The sequence below is a fragment of the Camelus dromedarius genome, chromosome X (genome assembly GCF_036321535.1).
Source record: "Camelus dromedarius isolate mCamDro1 chromosome X, mCamDro1.pat, whole genome shotgun sequence".
In the NCBI taxonomy this organism is placed as follows: Eukaryota; Metazoa; Chordata; class Mammalia; order Artiodactyla; family Camelidae; genus Camelus; species Camelus dromedarius.
The window spans coordinates 77,770,682-77,782,338 of NC_087472.1; the positions used below are offsets into that span (position 1 = coordinate 77,770,682).

General features: G+C 42.7%; 1 protein-coding gene across 4 annotated transcripts; it reads right to left on the bottom strand.

Moving 5' to 3' along the window:
- Nucleotides 1–802: 802 nt before the first annotated feature.
- On the bottom strand, nucleotides 803–4,456 carry RBM3 (RNA binding motif protein 3). 4 transcript variants are annotated; one of them, XM_031445287.2, is made up of 7 exons: nucleotides 4,318–4,456; nucleotides 3,600–3,719; nucleotides 3,238–3,344; nucleotides 2,485–2,593; nucleotides 2,285–2,384; nucleotides 1,732–1,810; nucleotides 803–1,384 (listed from the first exon to the last, which is right to left on the bottom strand). In XM_031445287.2, the coding sequence occupies exons 2-6, from the start codon at nucleotides 3,700–3,702 to the stop codon at nucleotides 1,753–1,755; spliced, it is 477 nt and encodes a 158-aa protein (XP_031301147.1). In that variant the 5' UTR covers nucleotides 3,703–3,719; nucleotides 4,318–4,456; the 3' UTR covers nucleotides 803–1,384; nucleotides 1,732–1,752. The 4 variants fall into 4 exon arrangements, with proteins under 4 accessions (XP_031301147.1, XP_010995176.1, XP_031301146.1 ...); XM_010996874.3 differs by having other exon boundaries at nucleotides 1,728–1,810; XM_031445286.2 differs by having other exon boundaries at nucleotides 1,732–1,813.
- Nucleotides 4,457–11,657: the final 7,201 nt, after the last annotated feature.

Consider the following 11,657-nt stretch of genomic DNA (forward strand, 5'->3'; position numbering starts at 1 on the left):
CAGGCCACCACGACCACCTTACCACTGAAGACCCTTAACCACCATGGAAGGTTGAATGCCTGTGGCTGATGGCTTTGCCAACTGTTTTTACTGGCTGTATATGCTTATTAAATGCACTTAACCCCCAACAGAGAAAGTAAAATGTCCACGAGCCTGAGGGACATGGGTTAAATGACTCACCCAAGGTAGGGAGCACAGGTGCCTGGGAAGTAGCGTAACTTGGACTGGAATCCTAGACTCTGAATCCAGTCTGTGCTCTTAGAACCAACCGTTTTCAAGCCAGGATTCTCCCATGTCCCTCACACTAAGGTGAATTTACTGTAACACCCCATTATTTCAGGAGTTGGAACCACTGTTTATTCTTACATTCTCGAAACAATCCTGTGAGGAGGGCACCTACCTGATGTTCAGAGAAGCTAGGGAGAGTCAAACCCAAGTAGTCATTCCCAAGCTGATACTCAACAACACAATGGGACCAGGAGACCATCTCAAAAAACCCAGTTCCAGCCATAATGGGATTTCACCTGGATTCCGCCCCGCCCCCCCACCCCCAGCAGGCCTTATATATACCCAAACCAACCCCGAACTCCAAGCTTTGCACTCAAGGTCTCTACCCTTCTGGCAGTCCCTGCCCACCCCTCTAACTAAATTCTTTTCTCAAAGACTCCCATTTGGAACCTAATTATGCCCCCCCCCCAAACAAAACTAAAACCAAAAGCCTCCCTCTTGATCTTCCCGTTTTTAATTTGTAACAAGCCTCTATGCCTTAATTTGTGTAAGGAAAAAGCACTATCAAGATCGATTTGTTTTCAGGTTTCATCTTTTTAATCAACTCCATGAAAGACATCCTAAACACTACATGAAACATAACAGGATATTTTTATCTTCCAGTATCAAAAACTGACGTACAAATATTTTTAAGAAACTTCTATATAACGAAGGCAGATATCTGGAGTAAAAAGTACCCCTAAGTAATTATGTTCTTCATTTCTTAGTTACAGTGGTAAATTGCTTTCTAATGACAACTGAAAACATTGCATACAGGTTTTTTAAATGCTCCTAGATGCACATTATCTTCAAAAAAATCAGTCTGGCCAAACATTTTTGATAATCCTGAGAGCCTGAATTAAAACAACTGGTAAAAAGAAAAATTACCCAGACACTACAGATGTCTCAGAATTTGTCTTTAAACGGGAAATTTTTAGAAAAAACATGGAGCTTTCTGAAAAGTCTTTAACAAGCTACCTTGGGAGCTCAATTAAAAAAAAAAAAAGCTTGATGTACTTAAAAAACCCCCAGATGTTTCAGTGCAGCTCCAAATATCTTTATAAACACAGCCATTTGGAAGGATGGTCCTGGATCAGAAGTTTTATTCCTTGTGCATCTGAGAATAGTAAAGAAAGGGAAGAATTGTGATGTCGGAAACAGGCTAACATGCTCACTTCCCGGGGTTGATTAAGGATGCTGAAAGGCTGAACAGGGACCCCTTCATCTCCTCCATGCTCAGTAAGAACAGAAGATTATAGGCAAGACAGGCTTAACTCTCCTCTGCCCGCCCCCTCCCCTCCCCACAATCAGACTAGCCTTGACAGGCACCCGAGAGTAAGGGAGACCTAGGAATGGTGTCAGATGGTCCCATGAGGTGTGCACATGCAGGAGGAACAGTGAGAGGAACAGGACAGGGCTGGTGGACAGAGATCTGCCCAGCAGCAACATACATGTCTCACCTACATTAGGCGTGTATGCCTCATTTCAGTTGTCGTAATTGTCCCTGTAATTTCCTCCTGAGTAGCGGTCATAACCACCCTGGCTTCTGAGAAAAAACACAGTCATATCAGAAATGTATTATATACACTCCCTGATAATATTAAAGATCATGTATGCTTACATATCCTGTCATTTTTTATGTACTAGAATACAAACTTTAATGCATAAAATGGAATATATTAAACACGTGAACATCATGTAGAAATCAGTCATACGGCACATAACATGCATAGCATATTAAGTCGTATCAAATACTAATATAATACAGACACCTCATTAACCAACACAGTAAAATTAATATATACCTCTCACCATCTACTGAACACTGAAACTGTATGATCTTATGACTTATTAGTGTTGTATGTAACCCAGAATACTGTCATGTACTTGCTTTATAGTTCGCTATTTGTAAAAGTGAAAACTAACTAGCGGCACCAAAACAAGATATGAATGAATGCTCAAGAAGCTGAGCTCTTAAGAAGCACCACCAGAGCACCCCAATCCCTGGGCTACCCACCTGCCGCCATAGTCTCTGGACCTTCCATATCCATATCCGTATCCATATCCTCCAGGTCGACTGTCATACCTGCCACCTCCATAGCCCTGGTCTCCACCACCTATAACACATAAATATTTTAATGGCAATTATCTAGACAAAGGCCACTAACAGGTGACTCTCCTCCATACCCCATGATCAAGCTTAACCACTACACTTACCTCTAGGGTAGCCACGACCACGCCCATAGGACCCAAAGGCACCCCCTCCTCTTGTTCCTCGGGCTGACTTGCCCGCGTGGTCCACACGGATCTGGCGACCATCCAGAGACTAGGTGTGGGGAGACACAAGGAGGATGGATGGGTTGGTGGTCAGACAGGGCAGTGCTGAGGGAAGAGTGGGCAGGGCAGGCGAGCAAATGAGCCCAGAAACTCCTGCTGGGCACCAGGTTCTGGGTGCCACATTCCAGAACAAGCTCCTCTGACCAAAATGGCTTTATTGGGAGCTACAGAATCCCACAACATGACCTGAATCCACCGTGTTCCCCCTGCTACTACTTACATCTTGACTGAACTCAGGTGAGTTCTCCTCCCCACTCCTCTAAGCTGCCCGACTATTAGGGCTAGTTAGACACCTCTCTTGGTTTGAGGCTTCAGAGTCCATCCCAGAAGACTCACGAGGTCCTCTCCGGGCCAGGCCCGCAGGTCTGCAGACTCTACTACCTAAGCCCAGGGCAGGTCAACCATCCACAGGTGGCTTCTCGGCCTCATGCAGGACCAGTCGTCGCCTCCCAGGCAGCCCGGCTCTGTCTGCCGCTGCCCTCCACCCCCTAGAACAGAAGGCAGTCACGCTCCTGTGAGTGGGCACTGCGGGGCTTGGTGGCCACGCTGCCCCTAGCAGACACAGAGAAAAACAGAAAGAATGGTGGAAGTGACAGATAGGGGCAGGACCCCTATAAAGTTAGGAGGCCTCACCTCTCCATTCATGGCTCTCATTGCATCTGATGCATGCTCTGGATTGGCAAAGGTGACGAAGCCAAAACCCCGGGATCGCTGAGTCTCCCGGTCCTTGACAACGACCACTGGGGAAAGGGAGAGAGGAGGAGGAGGAAGGTAAGAAGAGTGGCAAAGAGTGTTAGCTGAACTATGTATCCTTATCCCACCAATCTTCAATGGAAGGTTATTGGGTTCTCCTCAGTCTTAGGCCGAGAAACAAAAGGAGGAAAGGGATACATGAAGGCCTGGGGTCCTGAGCCTTTTCTGCATGTTTCTTGAAATGGATGTGCCCCAAACTTTTTCCCACAACCCCCTCATTATGGTTATGGCCCAAGACTCACCCTCAGAAATAGGCCCAAAGCTGCTGAAGTGGTCTTCCAGAGCCTGCTCGTCAGTGTTGAAATTGAGCCCTCCCACGAAGAGCTTCCCTTCTTCAGAGGACATGGCAGTAAATGCGAGTCCTGCGGAGAAAAGTACGGAAAAGAATGGGAGAGAAGCGGAGATGGGAGACAGAAGAGATCGGAGTGAGAAAGAATGAAGATAGGGAATGAAGAGAGAACAGGGAACTAAACAAAAGGGATAAAATAAGGAATAACTAAGGATGGACAAGAGAAAAAAGGCAAAAAAGAGGAAATCTGCAGGAACCGCTCAGTGAGGTAGCCATTTGAGGGCCGCCCTGACGCATGCCCACAACATCCCCTGCCACCACGCCCGTCATTTTGTATGGCCGCGCATGCCCATTACACCCTTGCGTTCCCTCAGCACCCGCAGAACAAGATGGCGGCGATCACGTGAAAAAAGGGGTCCACCCATCCCCCCGCAGATCTCCGCTGTCGCGTGGTCACTGCTGCCACCAAAGCCGCCAGACCCTCCCGGCACTTCCCGCACTCGGACAGAGCGCGGCCAGCCTCGCGGCAATCAACAAGTGTCACTTCCGAGTACGAGACCCGCCCCCCCCGGAAAAGCCCAAGCCTACGTGTCAGAAGCCGCTATTCCCCATGGCGCGGCGCAAGTCAGTGAGACTAGGAGTGGCCGCTCCGCAAGACCAACATTGCTTACCTGGAAGTCAAGAAGTAAGAAGGCAGGAGAAGCAGCTACCGCCAAAGAGCCGAGAGACTGAGAAGGCTGGCGCGCGGGAAGACGCCTGATAAAGCCTACGTAGCGGACACGTCACGAAACGTCCCCCGAGCGTGAGCTCTCATTGGCTGAGGCCAGTGAGGTGGGTGGGAGGAATGCGCTTAGCACGCTTCCGGGAATGGAGGCGAGATTTGTGTGGTTGGTAGCCTCTGACGTCAGCATCGCGCCACTGGCCCCAGCCGTCTTCATCCCTTCTGCGCATGAACCTTTTCTCTGTCACACCCCTTTCCGTCCCTGACTTCACCCTCACCATCTTTGACGTCATTTCCCCCGTTGGTTCTGATACCTTCCTCCAGGTCCCTGATGCCATAATTGCCGTCCTCCGATTGTTTCCTTCACCGTTTAGTCCTCTAAACTCTTACCCCTTGAGAGCCCATGTTTTATCCACCTACTGTCTGTGACGTCATCACCCTTCACGGTCCTTAACATCAGACCCTTCGTTTCTTAGTGCCTTATCCTGACCCCTATGTTTTCTTCTCTGTGCCGAACATTTCACTACCTGTTTCTGGACTCTTTTCCCTGCCGTCATTCCTTCTCGTTTCTGACTTCAGCCCTCATCCTTATCTGACAGCCTCTTGAAGCCAGTCTCTTGAATTCCCCTCCAGTAGACTGCCTGAGGTGCATCTGCAAAATAGGATGCTCCAATCTTAAGAGGGAGTGCATCCCAATCCGACAGAATGATTTGTTGTTACTCAGAATTGCTGAACCCTCGATTCACAGAAGGGACTTTCACAATACAAAATGGACTTATTCAAAGGGTAAGGAGTGTCTGAACCCACTGCCCACAATTTGGTCTTGTCCAGCCTCTGAGCTACCTTTACAATGAATGGATTTGACAGACCTGTTGTTTCTGAGCTCCCCATCAAGGATGAATGGGTTAGTTTGCGCTCAGAGACTCTAAATTTCTTATCCATAGAATGGACTTGTTCAGCCTGCTAAGGGTCATCACCCCAGAAAAAGACCCAATTTGTTAACTTTCAGAATACAGTATGGTATGCATCCACAAAATTTGGCTTTTGCCATATCCAAACCTCATACGCCCAGGATGGACGTGAATAGATTTCACATTATCCACACACGTACTGGTTTTTCTTAGCCTTCTGAGAATCTGAGCCCCCATGCAAAAAATGAGGTACTTGTTTACCTCTCAGAGTGTTTGACCTCTGATCATATTCCACAGTTCGTGACACATTGTTATGGTTGTTCTATGCAAAGCCTCTCGTTTTATTTATTCTCTTTTATTCCTGCACCCAACTATCATTCTCTTCCTCCCGCAGTTAACCATTTAATTGAGTTTAATGTGTATTTTGGTGCGATTTCATATAAAATCTGTATTTTTGTGTATGCTTTTAATTAAAGTAAGTGGTAGTGTCATTCTTTTCCTTTTCTCCGACCAGCATTATGTTTTTAAGACCCATCTGTGTTGTTACGGGTACATCTAATCTGTCTGTTGCTTCTAATGGTTGCAGTAAACTCCGATGTGTCCATCCACTCCATTTTACCCCTAGGAGCTCCCAATAAGGGACACTTGGGTTCCTTCCAACACCTCATTTCAATAAATAATGCCTTGTAAATGCTCCCTTATGGGCACTGTGGAAAATTCTTTAGAATGTGTACTCAGAAGAATTGCTGAGTCATAGGGTATGTACCTACTTAAATTTCTGTAAGCAGTGCCGGGGTGGGGCAATGTATGAAAGTGTCTACATTCCCCCATCCCTGCCAACATTTAGCATTATTCAGCTTTCTAAAATCTTTCAGTCCAACAGGTGTAGTCATATTTCATTAGTTTTAAAAATGATTGACAATTATTTTGAGTACTCCTCATATACTTGTTCGGTATTTGATTTCCTCATGTAAATTGCTTGTTCATATCCATATTACTGTTGGGCCAATTCTCATATTCCTCTTCTTGTTGATCTTCGGGAGTCCCTCACATAGTCTAATTACGAATCTCTTTGGTGTTGGAAATTGCAAATACCCTTTTCCACTCTGACATGTATGGTATTAACTGTAAGTAGTATTCTTAGTTGAATAAAGATCCTTAATTTTGATGTAATTAATTTCCCCCCTTATGGTCTGTGCTTTTAAATTCTTCTTTCCCCAGGTCATATAGATGTTCAGTATTTTCTTCTATTAACTTTATAATTTTTTCTCACATTTAGGTTTTTAACCCATCTAGAGTCCATCCTTATTTGTGGTGTGAGAGAGGGATCTGGTTTTATTTTTTTCCATATCATGAGCCAGATGTTCCATCACTATCTGCTAAGCAATCTGTCCCATCGTTTTGTTTATGTGGTACCACTTCTTATCATATATTAAGTTCCATGGATATAGGGCTCTGTCTCTGAGCCCTTTTTTTCTATTCCATTGGGCTATTTGAGCCAATATCAGTTTTTTTCTTTAATTAGTAAGGCCTTTAGTATGTCTTAATATCTAGTGGGACAAATTCCTATCACAGCTTTTTTTTTTCAAAGTAGTTGTATCATTTAATTATTTATTTATTTTTATTGAAATATAGTTGATTTACAATGTTGTGCCATCAAAACTACTTTTTGAAGGTTATCTTAGCTATCGATAATCCTTTATTATTCTAAATTCTAATGTAGGTTTATTAGAATTCTAAAAAAAAAAACTAATGTAAGTTTTGTTGGGATTGCATTGAATTAATAGATTTGGGGCAAAATAACATCTTAATAATATTACCTGTGGAGCTTCTTTTTGTGCAATTTATTTTTATTTATTTTGGGGGGGAGGTAATGAGGGTTATTTATTTATTTATTTATTTATTTATTTATTTATTTATTTATTTAATGGAGGTACTGGGATTGAACCCAGGACCTCCTTCATGCTGAGCATGCGCTCTACCACTGAGTTATACCCTCCTTCCCCCTGTGGAGCTTTTAAGATAGGTTCACAAATTCTTTGATACTGCCCCCTTCAAGAGGTGGAGCCTAGTTCCTTTGCGCTTGAGTGTGGGCTGGACTTGGTGATTCACTTGTAATGCACAGAATGAACATGTCACTTCCAAGACTAGGTCATAAAAGTCACTTCGACATCCTGCCCTCACACAGATTGCGCTATAGGACGATAGCTGGTATGTCATGAAGCAGCCCTATGGAGGAACTAAGGCCTCCTGCCAACAGCTATGTGAGTGGGCTTTCTTGGAAGTGGAGTCAAGTCTTCAGATAACTGCAGCCCCCATCCACATCCTGACTGCAATCTTGTGAGAGACTCTGGACCAGAACCACCCAGCTACTCCCAGAATTCTGACCCTTTGAAACTGTGAGATAATAAATGTTTATTGTTTTAAGCCAATAAGTGTGGGAGTAATTTGTTGCCAATACATAACTAATACATCACTAAAATCTTCCCAGCAAAGAGCATGAGATGGCTTTCCTTTTATTCAGATCACCTATTTGTTACTGATTTTTTTCTTACAGAGGTCTTTTGTATTGGATAAATTCTTTCCTAGCTGCTTTATTTTCTTGGTTATTGCTAGTGTAGAGAAATGTTTTGATTTTTATAGGTTGATCTGGAAAGCTCTTATTGGTCCTAATGGTTTTTCTGGTCATTCTGTTAGTTCTTTAAGGTAGTCAATCATATCATTTGCAAATGGGCTATTATCCATTCCTTCCAAAACTTACATATCATTTCTTTTCCTTTCCTTACAGCATTGGTCAGTTATGTATTAAATAGCAATATTGAGAGTGAATGTCTTTGCCTGTTCTTGATCTTAAAGGGAAAATGTGTTTAAATTTTCCCTATTAGGCATTCTTTTGTTTGTTGTTTTGGTTTAATTTTTTCTATTAGGCATGTTTGCTGTTTTTTGCCACGTTTTTTGTTTTTTTTATAACCTTTATCAAGTTAAGGAAGTCCTCTTGTACTCAACTTTGTTTGCTAAGGGTTCTTTTTTTAAGTATCATGAACGGGTACTGAACTTTAGCAAATATTTTTTCTGCTTTGAGATTATCACGATTTTTCCTTCTTATTAATGTGGTAGTTCACTCATTAATTTTATAATTTGGATTATGCTTGCATTCCTGGGATAAGCCCTACTTGTGATTTTTAAAAGATATGCTGTTGAATTCAGGTAGCTAATGTTTTATTAGAATTTTTGCATCTATATTAATGAGTAAGATGGGTCTAGAACTTTATTATCTTGCATCTTCCTTATCTCATTTTAGAATAAAAATTATGCTAGCCTCAAAAAAATGAGCTAGGCAGCTTTTGCTTTTATTTTCGGGAAAAATTTGTGTATTTGGGAATTAACAGCTCCTTGTAAGTTTGATAGAATGACATCTGCAAAAGCATCTGGGTCTGAAGCTTTTTGTTACAATGAGATGGGGTGTCTTTAACTATCATTTCAATTTTTCTTAAAACTTACGTTCAAGTTTTCAATTTCTTTTTGCATCAACTTGAGCACATTTAAATTTTTCCAGAAACTTAAGCCTTTCACCTGGGTTTTCAAATGTATTAGCTTAGAATATTTAGCCTCTTTTTGTGTCTGTAATTTCCCTTTTTTTTTTGCTCTGTATTTTGCATTCTTTTAAAGCAGTCTTTGGCCAAGGTCTATCAATATTTTCAAAGAACCTAGCAGCTTTTCATTTTGTTATTCTTTATCATTACTTTAAAAAATTCACTTTGGCAATTATTTCCGTCCTTATAATATTTCCTCCATGACTCATGGAGTCATGGGTTTGTTCTCTGCTCTTTCCAACTTCTTAAGATGAATGTTTAAATCATTTATTTTTCAACCTTTCTTCTTTTCTGATAAATGTGTTTAAAGCTATATATTTTCTTTTATTAACTGATTTTGCTGTGTCCCACAAATTTTGCATATAGTGTTTTTATTATTTAGATCTAAATATTTGTAAAGTTCCTTCATGACTTCTTTCATCCAGGGGCTATTTAGTAATGCTAGTTCCCCCAAAATGGGGTTTTTTTTAAAAAGCTTTTTGTTATTGCTAATTTTATTGTATTGTGCTCAGCATGCTTAACATTGATACTTCTGAATTTATTGAGGCTTTCTCGGTGCCCTAACATGGTCTATTTTTGTAATTGTTAAGTGTAAGCATAAAGAGTCTTCTCCAGTTGCTAAGTGGAGGGTTATATCGGAATGTGTCATGAAATTATATATCAAGCTTAAAAATTGTTCAGGGCCCCTTAGGAGTGTATGTGTTCATGGTAGACTCATATTCCTTGTCAGTGAGTGTATGTCCTTTGTCTTTTGTGATCTTAAATTTTGTTTTGTTAGCTATTAGGATGGCTATCTCAGCTTTCTTTGGTTATTGCTCTGCTGTATTTTTTCTGCATCCTTTCCTCTTCAGCATTCCCAAATGTTTGCATTTGTGCATACTGCTGGACCTTTTTTTTTTTTTTAAATCTATTGAGGGTCTCTGTGTTCTAAGTATTTTTCATAATTACTATTAAAACTTCTGGTGTCTCATTTTATATTTTTCATTTACAGTATTTTTCTGTTCCTTTTTTTCAACTATCATACTTATACCTAATATTCTCTTTGGGTCCTTTTTGTATCTCTTGTTCTTGTTTTTTTTTAAATTAGGTTTTTATTTTGTTTTGTTTCTGAGGGGGGAGGTAATTAGGTTTATTTTTTATTTAACAGAGGTACTGGGGATTGAACCTAGGACCTTGTGCATACTAAGCATGCACTACCACTGAGCTCTACCCTCACTCCTTCTTGTTCTTGTTTTATATTTTACCTCTTATTTATTATACTTACTTAAAATTCTTCATTGATCTATCCCAATACTCCTGCTTCGGATATTGTGTGTCACCCAGTGTGTTAGCCAATCTCTGACATAGCCCCTGATGACCCCTGCCTCCTGGTATTCACATTCTAAGTAATTCTCTTCCATGCTGTGCTAGGGTTGGCCTATGTGACCAAGAAAATACAGCAGAAGTGATAGTATGTCATTGGCCACAGTCTCTTGCCTGCCTGCTGGAACCATTTATTATGAGAAGCCCCACGGAGAGGCTTAGGTGGCGAAAACCTGAAGCTTCCTACCACCAGCCCTGTGCATGGGCTGTGTTAGAAGTGGGTCCTTCAGCCAGGTCATGTCTTCAGCTGACCACAGTCCTGGCTGACTTGACTGAAACCGCAGAAGAGACCCTAAGCCAAAACCCCCAACTAAGCTGCTCCCAGATTCCTGACCCTCAGAAACTGAGAAAATAAATATTTGTTGTTTTAAGCTGCTAGGTTTGGGGGTAATTTGTTACAGAGCAATAGATAACACATCCAGTTTATTTATTTTTGTGGAGGAAGGAGGGAATTAGGTTTATTTATTTATTCTAATGGAGGTACTGGGGATTGAACCTAGGACCTCGTACATGCTAAGCACGTGCTTTACGACTGAGCGATACCCTCCCCACTTACGTCCAGCTTTTTCTTCACTGGAGGTAATTATACTGCCCCGGTGTCTAGCTGTTTGGGCAGTGAGCTCATATTCCCGACATGAGCAGCTGTTCTCACTGGTAAAATGTGTGGATGGAAGGCCGAAGGCCAGACCTGACTCTGCTCAATCACCTGAAGTCCAAGGGGTAAAGGGATGTGTGGGGAGATAAGCCAGGGGGTGGACAGGCCCAGGCACCACACAAGCGGAGCTCTCTCCCATCTAGTATCACACCGCCTGATGATTCCTCTGGTAGCGGTTTTCTCTTTAAACCCTAAGAGGAGGTCATCTCCCAGGTGTGACCACGGGCCCTGGTGTCTGGAGGGGACAGTGGACGAGTGATTGCCTCTGGCTGCTCATTTCCTCCCCTCAGCAGGGTTCCTGATGCCCTAATACTAGCCCCCGATGCCTGTCCCAGTGGTTTGGATGATTTCTGCAGTGAGCGGGCTAAAGAGGCAACATGGGGGAGAGGTAACAGCCAGAACTTCTATCTCTAAGCCATCATGTATCTGCTACCTCCAGCCATCTGCCACTCAAAACACAGGCCAGCTAAAGACAGCCTTCCATCTCCCCTTAGGTCTTCATAGCTGTGCTGCAGTCTCTGGAACTCATGTTTTCCTCTGTAGTTTCTCCAGAGTTGTTTTGGGGCAAGGGAGTCAGTGGCTTGTGTTGTTTGCCATCTTGGCAAGAACCAGAAGTCCCAGGTAACCTTGGGGACTAACAGATATTTCTGTCCTTCAGGGTATCTGAGCCTCCTGTTCACAGAAGGGACCCCTCTGGCCCTCAGAGGTCCCAAACCACCAAATAGTCTGACCTCTCAAGTATATGAGCTCGTTAATCACAGCATGCACC

Bases quoted from the DNA above. Each gene is read 5' to 3' on its own strand.
- RBM3 (XM_031445286.2), bottom strand. From the start codon at position 3,702: ATGTCCTCTGAAGAAGGGAAGCTCTTCGTGGGAGGGCTCAATTTCAAC. The intron at 2,594-3,237 runs GTGAGGCCTCCT...CCCCACACCTAG, and splicing joins TGAGAGCCATGAATGGAGAG to TCTCTGGATGGTCGCCAGAT. The intron at 2,385-2,484 runs GTAAGTGTAGTG...TATGTGTTATAG, and splicing joins TGGTCGTGGCTACCCTAGAG to GTGGTGGAGACCAGGGCTAT.